General features: G+C 48.0%; 2 protein-coding genes across 2 annotated transcripts in view; one reads left to right on the top strand and one right to left on the bottom strand.

The window, feature by feature from the left end:
* Window positions 1–320: 320 nt before the first annotated feature.
* On the bottom strand, window positions 321–3,790 carry FUT4 (fucosyltransferase 4). Its single transcript, XM_060273873.1, has one exon. It carries the CDS (start codon window positions 3,206–3,208, stop codon window positions 2,030–2,032), a length of 1,179 nt encoding a protein of 392 aa, XP_060129856.1. The 5' UTR covers window positions 3,209–3,790; the 3' UTR covers window positions 321–2,029.
* Window positions 3,791–12,588: 8,798 nt separating this feature from the next.
* The window catches only part of PIWIL4 (piwi like RNA-mediated gene silencing 4), a 33,800-nt gene continuing 30,513 nt past the window's right edge, over window positions 12,589–15,875 (top strand). The window contains exons 1-2 of the mRNA XM_035115476.2: window positions 12,589–12,651; window positions 13,914–14,018. Of these exons, the coding sequence (XP_034971367.2) occupies window positions 13,932–14,018 (87 nt within the window). The 5' untranslated portion in view covers window positions 12,589–12,651; window positions 13,914–13,931. The remainder of the gene's footprint in view (window positions 12,652–13,913; window positions 14,019–15,875) is intronic.

The following is a 15,875-nucleotide window of genomic DNA, read 5'->3' as shown; positions in this document are numbered from 1 at the left end:
CCCAGCATGGGGCAGGGGGGCAGCCGCCCCCCTAGAAGCAGGGCTTCTGGAGAGGACAGACAGGGACGCTGCCTGCTGTGCTCCGCCTCAGCCTGCTTGGCTGAAGCAAAAAAGCAGCAGCGGCAGCGAAGCTGCCTCCGTTGAAGGAAACCTGGACCTGGGCTAACTTCAGCCCACACTCCTTCAAGTCACAGTGAGCACAGCACAGAAAGTGCTGCCCCACAATGCTCCGCGGCACCTCATTTGCATAATGAAGTGCCGTGGAGCATTGTGGGGCAGCACTTTCTGTGCTGTGCTCGCTGTGACTTGAAAGAGTGTGGGCTGAAGTTAGCCCAGGTCCAGGTCCAGGTTTCCTTCAACGGAGGTAGCTTTGCTGCTGCTGCCTTGTTTTAGTCACTGCTGCCATTAAAGGAGCGGGCAAGGCAGGAGTGCAAGCGCGGGTGGCTCTGTGTGCTGCCTTGCAAATGGCCCCCTTTCCTCTGGGGGGCGTGGATGTTGACCATGCCTCCTGGGGGATCCTGGCCATGTCAGCTAGCCAATCAGGTGGCTGGGGGCGTGGCTGGGGGCATGGCTGGTGTGCCCCCCTAGCTTTGATCCTGGGTACGCCCATGCACACTGTGGTGCAATACACTTCTCTCATTTCAGAGCATTAATATATATATAATGGATGAACACAGAAACATGAATTTGGCACTTAATATTTTAAATTCAAAACGTAGTCCTCCAAAAACTTGGCAATGGGGGGCTGGGGAAGGCTGATGGCTCAGCCAGTGTTTGATTCACAGGTATCGGAAAGTTGAAAAGTCAGGTGAGATTTCTGTATTATGATGTCTGTCTTCACCATAAGTGTGCATGCACACGAAAGCTCATACCAAAATAAAAACTTAGTTGGTCTTTAAGGTGCTACTGAAGGAATTTTTTTATTTTGTTTCAACTCAGACCAACACGGCTACCTACCTGTAACTTCACCATAAGTGTGTGCCTGAACACACACATACTGTGTTGTCATACTGTAGAAGATCTGTAGTAGTGGATAAGCTGGTCCCCCCCCCCATAAGCTTGCCCACTTCTCTCCAAGGTAGTACGGTAAGGTCAAATATTTCAATGTCCTGAATCTGCAATTACCATTTGGTAACAGGTAAGATAGTATCACTGGTCTTTGGTTATGCAATCATTTACCTGCCGTGCATACATTGTGAGATTACATTCTGACATTACCAGGGAATTTAGTCACGATGGTTAGGCTCCTGGAACCATCAATCAGTGATCGGCCATCATGGGTCACGGCGAAATGGAAAAGCTTAAAAATATTGGCAGAGCCTGGAGCTGGCAAGTCACCATCCCCAACTGGCTGGCCATGCTCAAGATCAGGCATCATCATGCCACAAGTCCACTTGTGAGAAGTCACCACCTCAAAAACACCCTGAAAAATCACTGTTGAGCTATATGTTTGGCAAAATTATTTGGCAGAGTCTTTCTGGGGCTATTACGTTTTGCAATTCAGGTGTGTGTGTAGACAGAGGAATTGCATTTACCGATAACTATAACTATAATTAAAAAATTATAGTACATCAGCAAGAACTGAAGTGCTAGCTTTCAAAGTACCGGGGGAATTACACACAGAATCATTAAAATGCTGGTCTCCTATCTAAACCCTGCCATGGGTACTTAATGAAATCAGCACTGAAAAGACCCAACATCCTTTCCAACTCTCCATGAGGCAAGCAACCCAAACTTGCACATTTGCCTTTAGACCAGGCATCCCCAAACATCCCCATCCAGATGTTTTGGACTACAATTCCCATCTTCCCCGACCACTGGTCCTGTTAGCTAGGAATCATGGGAGTTGTAGGCTAAAACATCTGGAGGGCCACAGTTTGGGGACGCCTGCTTTAGACAAAACTCCAAGGATATACCTTTTTTGGTGTAGATATCTGTACAAGAACCCGCCAACCCAGGCCCTTGTTGTCCCGTCACATACTGCCCTTAATTACACCAAGAAGAAACCCCAGCTAACCCCACACGGGGGTCAACTCTCAAACCAGGTGGCTAGATTCTGGATGGTCTTGGCTTGCTTGCCCGCAGTCCTGACTGCGTCGCAAACCCTGCAGCTGTGTTCCTCCCAGAAGGACGTCACGTGCACGTCGTACCGCTTCCTCCAGGCAAAATAGCTCTGGTAGCGGCTCTTGTTTTTATCTAGGAATTTCAGGTAAAGGGCCAGCTGCCTGGGACCGGGAAAGTCGTCGATATGGATGAAAGAATCGGAGGGGATGAAAAGCTCGTAGTTGGACCTGGCGGGGCCAAGCACGACGGGCACTGCCCAGGACGTGAAGGCGTTCCTCCAGAGCTTCTCAGTGATGTAGTCGGGATGTTGGGAGTTCTCAAAGGCCAAGTAGAACTTGTACTCAGAGACGGTCTTGAGCACACTGTTGTCCTTCAGCTCTAGGCCGTGGGCACCGTAGACGTCGATGGGGAGGTGGTCCATCAGCTGGCGGTAGTAGCGGACGCGGGCCTGCCCTTCGTTCCAGTTGCTGATGACCCAGGCCACCAGCTTGGTCTTCCTGGGCATGGAGAGGTGCGGGGCGGGGGTCTGGCTGGGGCGGAGGTACCCGTAGGGTACGAAGATGTCTGAGTCCACCCTGTAGGACATGGTCCAGTTGAAGATGCCCGCCCGGTCCTGGAGGCTTTGGGTATGTGTGGGTGACTCTAAGTTCATCCACACCCAGCGCTGCCCAGGGGGTCTAACCCGGGGCAGGTGCCTGAGGCCGCTGGTGATGAGGTTCCTGTGGTGGAAGACGACAGCCTGCGCCTCCAGCTGGCGCCCCCTGTCGGTGGTGACGTTGCAGGCGCGGATGCCGAAGCGGCGCTGGCAGCCGCCCAAGCGCTGGCTCTCCCCGAAGGGCTCCCACCACATGAGGACCGTCACCGGCTCGTCGCCCTCGTCGTTGCCGCGGCCCCACACGGGCGGCAGGTCCCGCGGGCTGCTGGCGGCGTACAAGGCCAGCACGGTGCAGCAGGACAGCCCGGCCGCCAGCAGACGCCGCTTCGGCCCCGGCGCCCTGGGGCTGGAGAAGCCGTGGCGCAGCCAGGGCGCACGGCGCGCAAGCCGGCTCCGCAGCCGACACAACAAGCCCGGCTCCGGGGGCTCCATCGCGGGCTGCCGTCGCCGCCCGAGAGGATGAAGGAGGCGCCGAGGCCGAGGGCGCATCGTGGTCCTTAAATTGGCGGCGTTTGCCACCGCCTCCTGCCCAGCCCCGCATGCGAGGGCGCAGAGTGGTGCATCCCGATGGGTCCGGGGTTGCAGGCCCGCCTTCACCAGAGGGGGCCGCGGGCTCTAGTCCGGCCTCCTCCTCCAAGCCCTGCTTCTAGCAGAAGGGTGTGGCCACTCCAAGGATCTGAACCCCTTGGAGAGCTGCCGGTCCCGGACACGACCTGGTTGCTCCTTGTCCCTTTGTTTCTTTGTCTGTTTGTTTGTATATGCCAATTTCCTTAGGACGGGCAGAGATTCAGGCGGGACAGCTTCCCCCTCCGCCAGCACCGCGGGAGAAGGGATGGCAGAGCTGCACCTGTTGGATTTCTGCTTGCTGTAAGAGGTGGAAGGGGGTGTGAACCCGCCGCGCAATCTTCTGCTGTGCTGTTGCCCTCCGCCTGCTCGGAGATGCAGTGATTTAGTTGGGAGTTGGAACGGCTTCTGTCTTGCCTACCAGGGAGGGAAATGCCCGCAGCTCTCTTAACAGTGGCGTAATTAGAAGTTAGCCTCTGGGTGAAGCAATTTGTTTCAGGTAGCAGATCCGACTCCCCCCACCCTTGTTAAACCACTACCTACCCTGTTGCCCCACTGCCTTTGCCCAGATCACTGCAGACACAGTGCCCTTGCCTTCACTGCTAATAACTGCACTTGGGATGTTGTCACTGCATTATGGCAGTTGCAGTGAGGGAGCCGGTGTTAGCGCGGACGTGATAGCAGGGGCAGGAAAGGGGCCCAAATCAGGGGTGGGGCATGACATTTTGCCTACAGCAGCAAATCGTCATGGACCACCCCTGAGAAAAAGCCATGCTGCCACACAGTGTGCATGGCCCTGGTGCTGAAATCTGTGGGTGCCCGCCCCCTTCATGGGGAACTTTGTGGGTGCTCGGGCACCCAGGGGGTTGGCACCTATGGACAGGTTCCAAGGCTTGGTTTTATTTGAAAACTGAAGGCTTTTTTGGTGTTTTGCAATACTTGCACTTCTTTGCAAAGTAAACAGGTTGCGCATGGCTGGGATCACAGGATAAACTGGGAACAAGGGAACAGGATCTGGCCAGCAGGCCTGATCTGGACCTTACCTCCCTGCAGGCCACCCACCGGCCGGTCTCCTGACATTACAATGGTGCCAGGTTACTCAATGTCATAGAATTGAGAGCACGCCCTAAGCATGTTCTTTGTTCCTTTGCAGCCGTTGCTTGAACTCAAGCCAGCCTGTGCCTCCTAATTCAAGCCAAAGATGCAAAGGGACATTTTTGCTTTGCAGCCATGGCTCATGCCACCTCCGCAAAGAAAGAATTCCATTGTCAACTGCGTCAACTACGCCCCAGTGGCAACCTTTTTCTCCCACCCAAGTCAAGAGTGGCTACGTGTCCTACTTAACAGTCCCTGTTTTGAAAGGCACTTAGAGGACAGTCTTCTATTTGAAGTGATGCCTGGACCAAGCCGAGTTTAAGGAATTCCAAGGAGGGGGAGTCAGGGGCCTTGGTGTTGTCCATCTGCAGATTGTGCCTGGATAGCAGACTGTGACAGCAGGCCCTGCCTGAGAATTTTCCTGTAAGACACTCCTGTACAACGCAACCCCTAGAGTACTTTGGCGTTAGCCCATGTGTAATAATAGGTTTCCTGATGCGAGCTGTTCCCTTCAAATAAGGATTTTTCCTAGCTAAGAATTAGACACAAATATTATTATTTTAAAAATGGATGTCTGAAACTTGCTGGCAAAATATTACATTATAGAATAAGATTAAGATTACAAGATTATGCAGCATCATGGTATAGATATTACTTTTGAAAAATAGCATGGGTCTAGAAATGATTACGGATTATCAGATTTATAGCACACAAGCAGTGTTTTCCAGGCAAGTAAACTCGGAATGCAACACCAGCAACTTGCCCTTGTATATATTTTTTACACTGTAATATACGGTTTATTTATAAATTCTGTGTCGGATTGAAATAATTGCACTAGTGCCCCATACCCCCCACTCCATTGACTCTTGTGGGGTTGACAAACACCCCCACCCCCGCCAGAACGGTGGAGGGGTGGAAGAGAGTTGAGTTTTCTGTGTAATGTTTGTCCTTTCTGCAAAAATATTTCAAAATGCGCCTTTTGGCACTGCATAATTGGTAACCGTAGAAGTCAACAGGAGAAAGCAAATATCTCATATCTCATGCTAAGGAGACCTTTGGGTATAGGGCGGTATAGAAATAAAATAAATAGTAATAATTGACACTTCATAAGTAGATGGTTAAGCTTTTCTGGTGCATCATTCAGCTGAATAACCAATATTCCACTGGAAGTGTTTTGTAAAGAATGCCATGGGCTAACTGCATTCATGCTGACTTACCAGCATCGATTCCCCTCTAGCTGTGTTCTCCAAAGTGTATCTTGCTAAGTGAGTTGTCTCAACTGCCAAGAGATAACAGGTTTTCCATATGATTGTTTGATGCCAACAATTTGAATGTGTTTACAATTCTCTTTCAATGACACCTTGTGAGTTGCACCTGTAGAATCATCAGTCACCTTCCTTGGCTGCAAGAAATATGCATCCATTCTGACAGGCATGGGTAGATTTCAGGCTTCCAGGATCAACTTGATTCTTGTATATAAACCTGATATCCACTATCCACATCCTGTGAGGTGCATAAAGCGGGTATGGGACGGGCACCATGTTGATGGACCAGGGGGCTGATTGGGTTTAAGGCAGCATCCAACATTTTGTGCATAAGGGCCCAATCGCAATCCTCAGGATTGCCAGTTGAAACCATCGCAGACAGAAAGGTCCCAGGAAGACTACCTTGTAAATATGTGGGGCAGGGAAGGAACGAAGGATTTTTTTGGGGGGGGGACATTCCCCCTCTTTGGGATCTTTTATTGAGGGCAGCAGTGAGATTCTATTCCAGGTCTTTGTGGTTCACCATAGCTCACACTCTGAACCCCTACATTTGACTGGGGTTTTTTCTCCTGAAAAATCTGCATCAATGGATCTTGAAGTACCTTACTAGACCTAACAGTGATGTTTCAGCTAAAAGGAAGTTTTTCGAACACTGAGGATCCTTAAAAGTTTATTGTGGGCAGCTGGATTCTCAGTTGACTTTTTTGACGGCTACAGTATGTAGGTGAGGCACAGGACAACAGGCAACTCAAGTAGACAGGATGAAGCTAAACCAGATTTCCCTTCTCTGCCTCCAGCTGGCTCTGACCCAACTTCTCCAGAGCCTCCTTCACCTGAACCTCTTCCCTCTTCTGATAACTGTCATTCCCCCCCCCCCTCAGCCACCATGTTCTTTTTTGACATCACAGGCAGTCGACAGCCAATGGCATCGGCACAACCTCCCATGGCCTGACGATTTTGGAGGCACCTCCACAGGGGTTTGCTTATTTCTTACTTATTTCTCACCCAGCACACCTTTCCAGTGTAATGATACCAAGTCAGGTGTGTGATATCCCATTATCTGACTTTGAATAAAAAGATAGAATAGCTACCACAGGTATTTAGAAAGGTGTTTCTTCTAATGAAATATAAGCTGTCTTGCTTACGCCCTGCAGTTCTCTTCACTGCTTTCATGGGAGGCCTTGAGGAAACCTCACCAGTTGGCTTCAGACATCCATGGGACCACAAATGGGACGGCTACCATCATCCAGGCACTTCCACCGACTTCTGCCTGGTGACTTTATATGCTGACTTTCAGCCTGCCAGCTTCCACAAATTCCATCCAATCATGAACATTTCCACACATCCCATCCCATTCACTCACATACATGTATTGTGCCATTTTTGAGACCTCCCATTCCCGCACACAAATGTACGCCAGCCAGCATCCATGATGAACACCGGCAGATACAGTCGGTCATAATTTACTCTCCAATTTTTACGTTTGCGTCCTGCTTCAGTCCACAAATATCCACTGCCTTCTGTTGACTGGCTTCCAAAGGTGAGTTTCAACCAGCTGACATCCACAACACACCAGCCTTGAAGCATCTGCCGGCTTCCAAATGCAAGCTCCACCAGCTTCCACCCACCAACCCCTGGCAGTTTCCATTAAGTTCATCACAATAGTCTTCAGCCAACTTCGGACCATAGATATCGGTAGCCTTCAAGCCGCAATGCCACTCAGCGAACTCGCCCCTATAAATAAAGCAGAGATGAAATTGGTACAACTCAATTTCATGTTTGGGAAGGCTTGCTGCAATAAAAGCACATTTTTAGCAGGTGTCTTTAAAAGTGTAGCAAGGGTACCTGCCTTTGGCGGTGATGATGATGATGAGGCAGGCACTCTCTGTGGCACATCCTAAATTGTGGAATTCCCTTCCCACAGAGATGTGTCTGCCACCTTCATTACATAGTTTCTGTCATATGCTGAAGGTGTACCTCTTTATCCTGGCGGAGTATAAACAACAACAACAACAACAACAACAACAACAACAACAACAACAACAACAACAACTCTGTCTCGCCAGACAGTTCTGGCAGTTCCCTCGCTGCAAGAAGCCAAGTTACAGGGAACCAGGCAGAGGGCCTTCTCGGTAGTGGCACCCGTCCTGTGGAACGCCCTCCCACCAGATGTCAAAGAGAAAAACAACTACCAGACTTTTAGAGGACATCTGAAGGCAGCCCTGTTTAGGGAAGCTTTTACTGTTTAATAAATTATTGTATTTTAATATTTCTATTGGAAGCCGCCCAGAGTGGCTGGGGAAACCCAGCCAGATGGGCGGGGAATAAATAATTAATAATAATAATAATAATTAGACACCTCAGATATTTTAGGACCCACCCTATTCTATCGACTGTAATTAGATTTAATATTGTATTTTTAAATTGCTCTATTCTTCCGCTTTCGTCTTCTTTCTTTTCATTTCTAGGAAACTTTCACTTTCCAGCTTGGAAAGCTTTTTTTTGTGGGAATTAAGACTCTAGTTCTCATTTGCAGAGTTTTGAGGAAGAGAGCCCTGGGTCGTTGGAGCCTTTAATTAGCTCCCTCCTATAAAAACTACGCAAAACACTCTGTGTTTAAAGTTTAAAGAACGAATTACTTTTACTTAGGGTACTGTACTTGCAGTTGCAGATTAAATATACAATGCAGGTGGATGTTTTCTTAAATTGCTAACATCTTACATAGATTAAATTGTTACAGACTCACTGAGGCAGACAGCAGCACAACAGTTAAGACTGTTCAACTATCTGCCATAACTGCCACAAAGTCGAAACAAAATAAAAAAAGTCCTTCCAGTAGCACCTTAGAGACCAACTAAGTTTGTCATTGGTATGAGCTTTCATGTGCATGCTACTGGAAGGACTTTTTTTATTTTGTTTCGACTGCAGCAGACCAACACTGCTACCTACCTGCCACAGTGTGTATGACATCAGAGTTCTACAGCTCTTGCAATTCATGCACTTAACATATGCATTTTGGATGCGAACACCCCCCCCCCCCCCGTTTTCAGTGGTGGCAGGGGTGCCATAAAATCATTGCTTTTTCTGCATGTTCTGTCTCTTTCTCCTTCTGTTTACTTCCCCATTTCCTTCTGGGACTGGTGCTTTAATGCCAATTATGTAGTGTGGATATTGCAAATAATCCTGGGAACTGTAGTTTGCTAAGGCTGCTGAGAGCTGTTAGGAGACACACACCCCTCTTCCTTCCCCTCACAAAGCTACTATGATTCCCAGAGTTCCCTGTGGGGGAAGAGGGACTAATTGTTAAACCATTCTGTAACTCTATGAGGGGAATAGGGGTCTCCTAACTCTCTGCACTCTGCAAACTACAGTTCCCATAACTGGGGGGGGGGAGCCATGACAGTGGTATGATACTGCTTTAAATGTGAAGCTGGATCCAGTCTCATTGGATATTCTGTGCAAAGTGGGCCCTCTGCTGATTTGGGGGCCCTAGCAAATGCCCAACCTTGCCACCCTCTGGAGCAAACCCTGATGCTAGCCAGGGGTCAGCAAACTTTTCCAGCAGGGGGCCGGTCCACTGTCCCTCAAACCTTGTGGGGGGGCAGATTATATTTTTTTTGGGGGGGGGGGAAATGAACAAATTCCTATGCCCCACAAATAACCCAGAGATGCATTTTAAATAGAAGGACACATTCTACTCTGATTCCCAGACGTCTATGGGCCGGATTGAAAAGGCGATTTGGCCGGATCCAGCCTCCGAGCCTTATTTTGCCTACCCATGTGGCACTTCTTTGCCACATTGAACAGTGATGGCTGTTTGAATAGAGTGGCATTGGTCTAAACAATGCTGTGTTGACATGCTCACCTAGGCCAGCTTGTCACAAGGGTACAACAGAACAGGTTGTGACATTAGTACAGCAGTTATTCTTCATTGTCCAAAACAATGCCGCTGTTGGCAGCAGCAGAGGAAGGAGCAGCCCGAAAGCAGCCCTTTCAGGATGCTCGTTCCTCCCCTGCTTGCAAGAGCAGGCATAGGAGCTGCGGTTCGGAGAGGCGCAGCGCAGCACCCCTCCCAACTGCAGCTCCTGTGCCTGCCCTCAGAGCTGTCTTATCCATAGGGCTTAGTGGTGCATCACACCAGGGCGCCGGCCTCTCAGGGGCGCCCCAGCAAGTAGGGGAGCTGCGTGGCTTTGCTGGCGGCCTCCCCCTTCCCTGCACACCCACCAGCTGCACCCTGCCAACCACAAGGGGGGCGGGCACGCAGCTTCCCTCCTAATCCTCCCAAGGGATCGCTCTCCTCCCGAGGAGACTTGGGAGGGAAGCTGCGCTCTCCTCCCACAGAGGCTTGGGAGGGGTGCAACTTCACTCCCAAGCCTCTGCGGGGATCACTCTACCGCAGCAGCATGAGGGAGTCGTGCCCTCCCCCCAGATGGTTGGCAGTGCGCAGCTATGGCCACCCCAACACTATCTGTGGTAATTTGGGGGCCCTGGGTGGATATTTGCACCCCGGCGCCGCATCTGCTAAAGACAGCCCTGTCTGTCATTACAGGCGGCGGCAGCGGGACCAGCGGCGAGAAAGGGCTCCTTTCTCGCCGCTTGTCCCTCTACTGCCGCCCACGTCACTCGAGTATAAGCCGGGGTGTGGGGGCGGGGCTTTTTCAGCACCAAAAAATGTGCTGAAAAAGTCAGCTTATAAGGTATATACAGTACCTCCTGAATATCAGCACCCAGCCGCAGTAAAGTGATTGCATAATCAAGCTGCACCCTTTGACTGCTAGAGCAGTGTGCTACTTTATCTTCACCTTGGGAAGATTATTCTCCACGTGTTGCTTTGAGAGGGACGTCCTTGGGCACCAGCCAATATTCCAGAATCAGGCCTGATGGCATTTCAGTTCACTTGTTCCTCCGCAAGCCTCATAAGTCACACCCACGCGATCTGTTGTGCCCATCTGCTGCCTGCCGGAGTGATCGAGAACGGTCAGATAAATCCACTACATTATAACAGATGCTACAGAAAAATGCAAACGCAGCAAAAGAATGTATGCTTTGTGTTTCTGCTGAATGTGGAAAGTGAACCTCAACTGCAGAGTGTCACTGTTTTAATGCATCACATATCATCTATCTGCCTATATGGGGTGGTATCTAAACTGTAAGCTGCAAACCATAGGAGACAGTTCAACTACAGCTTGTGGTTAACCGCAGGGTCGGCCCAAGACATTCTGGCACCCGAGACGAACCACAAAATGTCCCCCACCACCACCAGGGAAGAAGGGGGTGAGTGAAGATTTGCTGTGCATCAATAAAATAACCGGAGAGGAGGAATCAACCACCTCTCAGCCTGCTCCAACTGGCCTCTGCAAAGGATCAGTGCCGGATTTACATACAGTAAAGTTAAACCAGCTATAGCTTAGGGCCCCACTCTCTTGGGTCCCCCCCCCAAAAAAAAGTAAAGGAAAAAAACTGGGTGTACATTTCCAAAATATAAGGTAAGTTCAACAATTACTTTGATAAAATACATATTTTGTTATGTGCAAATGGCTTTAGGTCCATATAGCATATATTCAACACAAAAACCAGTGACAATTTGTTGTTGATAAAGTACAGCTGGACATATAAAGGGCCCCATTACCTTCAGTAGGTTAGGGCCTCATCAAACCTAAATCCGGCCCCACAAAGGATCTGAATGAATTGTTATCACCTGAGACTGTTCCTGTTTATTTTATGGATGCATTTTCCAGTGCCTGCTTAAAAACACTTTTGCTTAGGCAAGTCTAACCAGATGCATGCAATACAAACCTGTGTTTTAAGTTTATCATTGATTTTAATTATTTTTTTGAATTTTTCAAATACAGTACTGTACTTGGTTTTGTCCGCCCCCCCCCCGATTATTTTATCATTTTTTTATTTTTGCAAAATGCCTTGAGGGGTTTTTAAGTGCTTTAAAAAACAAAAACAAAAACCAAGTCTTATATATATCTTATGGGGGGGGGAGAACCCCCACACACAAACCCCAGATTTTATTTTATTTAATTTTACAGCATATTAAATCAATAAAACCTAGATAAAACCATCTGAAGAAAGTCAAATATATACAGTCAAGGCAATGTAATTAACAGAAAACTAAAACATTATCATAAAGATTTCAAAATAAAACATTACAAAGGTTAACTACTGAATACATATTTAACATAAAGTTAACAAAAAAATCTTAAAGCATTTCAAAAGAAAACATTGCTAAGTGAAGTCAAATATAAAATGCACATTTAAAGCAGCATAATTAACAAGAGAAATAAAATATTATCATAAGCATGACACGGCTTATGAACTGGATGAACAGGAGCAGAGCAGAAACATGTCTTATTTGCAAGCTGTCCGGGATTTGCGTGCGTGACTCCCAGCGACGGCCTCGGGCAGAGGAGGAAAAACACAACGGGATTTTTGCGCGCGCTTGTGCTCATTGCAAATTACCTTTATCACCCGAAGAAACCACCTGATTGGGAAATTAAAATAAAATAAAATCTCCAAGTTTCCTCCTGCCCCGCCACCCCTGCATATCTTACCCACAATTTCCAGCAACAGAAAATTAATTTATTCGGAATATACGGTGCAAGCTCGCTTCCCCCCCTCCTCCCATAGCTGCCAAGTTTTCCCTTTTCTCGTGAGGAAGCCTATTCAGCATAATGGAAAATCCCTTAAAAAAAGGGATAACTTGGCAGCTATGCCTCCTCCCCGCACCGCCCCCTGCCGGCAAAAACTTAAACGAGGAGCGGCGCGCGCGAGGACGCCGGCAGGGGTTGGTGGGCGTGGCGGGCGCGCGCGCGAGGGGCTCGGCGTTGGCGGGCGGTTGGTGGTCGCGAGGCTTCGCGCTGAGGCACGTGCGCGGTGAGGGGGAGGGGAGCTGGGGTTTGGGGAGCGAAGCACCTCAGCTTTCAGTACGAGGCGGGAAAGGAGGAGAGGAGGCGTTGAGCTCCCGCTTCCAGGTGTCACCTCCTGTGACCTCCTGAAGGGGTCGGTACTGGTTTAAGCAAATAAGAAGAATAAGAATATACCCTCACGTATTTTATATTAGGGTTTCCTTTAAGGAGCGTTGGGTGCGACTGGCCCAAGGTCGCCCCCACCCCGTGGGCAAAGGGGCGATTTGAACCCGCGTCTCCTCAGCCCTAGCCGTTGCGTCGGCTCCCCCCCCCCTTAATTCAGATTCCCGCCGGCTCCAAGGCTCGGTTTCCCTAAATCTTGGCTCTTCCCCCCCCCCCATCTTTGTTTTCAATCAGCATTATGGCGTTTTTTAAAAAAAAACCCCACAATATCCAGACATTTTAATCTCTGCAATCCCTCAGTCGACTTAGTAACTTTTTTGTCTTTTAGTTTTGTTGCTGATGTTGCATTCAGTGTTTTTTAGCTACTTTTGTTATCTATAATGCTGTATTTTACATGGTCCTGGATGAAGGGCAGTATAAGAAAGTAGTAAATTTTAACAAAGGGCTATAACCTCTTTACATGCCAGCCATTGGGGTGGGTGGGGAGAGGAAGATCACATTTGTCCCTGTCCAATCCATGGCCGCCATTTCATAAAGATACTGCTCCAGGATTAAAATCCCCATGGCCATGAAACTCGCCTTGGGCCAGTTGTTGCCTCGCAGTCTAACCTACCTCACAGGGTGGTTGTGAGGATTAAACAAGGAAAGAGAGTACCATGTACAGTGGTACCTCGGTTTTCGAACGTCTCACAAGTTGAAGGTTTTGGCTTTCAAACACCGAAAACCCGGAAGTACCTAATTCAGTTTTCAAATGCCTTTTGGAAGCTGAACATGCCACGTGGCTTCTGTATTGAGTTTTCAGGACTTAAATGCTTCTGGAAATCCATGCTTCAGTTTTTTAATGTTTCGGAAGTCGAATGGTCTTCCGGCAGGGGGTTGGACTGGATGGCTCTTGTGGTCCCTTCCAATTCTATGATTCTATGTTCGAAAACCAAGGTACCACTGTACTTCACCTTGATCTCTTTGGAAAAAAGATGGGATGTAAATGCAATAAATGCAGAAATAACCCTGTCCCATAGAACCACCCACTCACAGAACCTCTGAGAGTTGGGGAATATGGGTGAAACCTCTTAAAATGACTTAAGTGTACGGGTAGTTTCATACAGCGGAAGTTAGAATCATAGAACTGTAGAGTTGGAAGGGATCCCGGGGGCAATCTAGTCAAACTTGACCTGGTTGGATAGCACTCATTTGAAATGTTTGGATTTCTTTGTATCATTTTCTTTATTTCAGCAGCTTAAATCTGCAGAGATGACTGGGCGGGCTCGAGTAAAAGCCAGAGGGCAAATCCTTTCTGAAGAAGAACTTACGGTTGGACAACCTGGCTCCCTGCAACCGGTATGTAGGTGAATTCTGTGACTGATTTGTTGTTGTTGGGTTTTTTGGGGGGGAGAGTATTCACTCAAGTCTCAGAAATGTCCCTACTTAAGCAGGGTGTGGAGGCTCACCACATGCAGCCGATTTTGGGGTACTAGTCAATGCCAGCAAAGTTGCCTTCTTCATCTGCCCCAACTGCAACAAAACTTGTCTCTTCTCTGTCGGTCTCTGCAGCCACAGCATGTGCTGCAACCTTCCAACAGTTTGACCTCAGCCCCAAAGGCACACTCCTCCATTGTCTCCTGAGACAGATCGATGCCAACAACCATATAACTTTCTGTTTTAGGCACCAAAATATCTTGGACCATCTCCACAAATTCTAATCTTTTGAGGGAAAGTGGTGGGCTATTGCTCCCAAACCTTAGTCATTATTGTTTGTTGTCTTGTAACCAATGGTTATTGCAAAATAGGGAAACCAATGTTATGCTTCCCAAACAAGCAAACAATATACAAATTAAAACACAGAACTTTCTATAAAGTTTACAAGGTGAAACATACAAAAGAATCAGATTATGGGCCTGGGCTATACACCATTAGGTACACCCCAGAATACCTAACCACATTTTGTGCAGTATATTTATTTCTAATCTTCCAAATGTTGCTAGGGTTGCCAGACTCAATAGAGGACAGGACTTCTGTGCCTTTAATTGCCCTGCTCTCTTTTGAGTCTGGAAACCTTAAAAAATAATAATTATTATTATTATTATTTATACCCCGCCCATCTGGCTCGGTTTCCCCAGCCACTCTGGGCGGCTTCCAACAGAAAAATAAAACACAATAATCTATTAAACATTAAAAGCCTCCCTGAACAGGGCTGCCTTCAGATGTCTTCTAAAAGTCTGGTAGTTGTTTTCCTCTTTGACATCTGTTGGGAGGGCGTTCCACAGGGCAGGCACCACCACCGAGAAGGCCCTCTGCCTAGTTCCCTGCAACTTGGCATCTCGCAACGAGGGAACCGCCAAGAGGCCTTTGGTGCTGGACCTCAGTGTCCGGGCAGAATGATGGAGGTGGAGACGCTCCTTCAGGTATACTGGACAGAGGCCATTTAGGGCTTTAAATGTAAGCATCAACACTTTGAATTGTGCTCGGAAACGTACTGGGAGCCAATGTAGATCTTTCAAGACCGGTGTTATGTGGTCTTGGCGGCCGCTCCCAGTCACCAGTCTAGCTGCCGCATTAAAGAGAAACCCTAAATGTTGCTTCTGTCACCAAGTTCCGTCAACTCAAGAGGAAGCCTTAAGGCTTTGGTAATCTGTTCAACTCTCTCAACCTCCCATCTGCAATACAGAAAGTGACGCAGACCGGCCTTAACAGGTCTGTTGTAAGGATTATTGATTAAAACGTAAAGCACTATATCAGTGACAGGTATTGTTTTTAATTTAATAACTGAAAGTTTTAATAAATGAAATTAAACACTTTCTTCTTTAATAGCTTTCTAGCCCACTTCTTAGGATATAGACCCTCATAACATGGATTGTATTATACTATATATTTAAAGGAGTCTGTTCTTTACTTGTTGGTTGTACCCAGGGTAGGGAATCTGCCTCTCTAGATGCTGGGCTACAGCTTCCATCATGCCTGACCATGGACCATGCTGGCTGGGGCTGATGGGAGCTGGGGTACAGCAATATCTGGTGGACCACAAGTAAGTCCCCATTGAAGCATTCAATTGTTCTGATGAACAAACATCTCTACAATTCTAGTCTACTACATATCAGTAGGGAATTGTTTGTTTTTCTTTAAAATAAATTACTTTTATGCAAAGTATTTTTAAATGATATTTGCTACCTTTGTGCCACTCTCTTCTGCCATTTCTAC

The sequence above is a fragment of the Zootoca vivipara genome, chromosome 4 (assembly GCF_963506605.1).
Source record: "Zootoca vivipara chromosome 4, rZooViv1.1, whole genome shotgun sequence".
Lineage (NCBI taxonomy): Eukaryota > Metazoa > Chordata > Lepidosauria > Squamata > Lacertidae > Zootoca > Zootoca vivipara.
This window is presented reverse-complemented; position numbering and strand designations above follow the sequence as displayed.

What these genes read in the sequence shown, in the direction of transcription:
- FUT4 (XM_060273873.1), bottom strand. Translation starts at nt 3,208, where the DNA reads ATGCGCCCTCGGCCTCGGCGCCTCCTTCATCCTCTCGGGCGGCGACGG.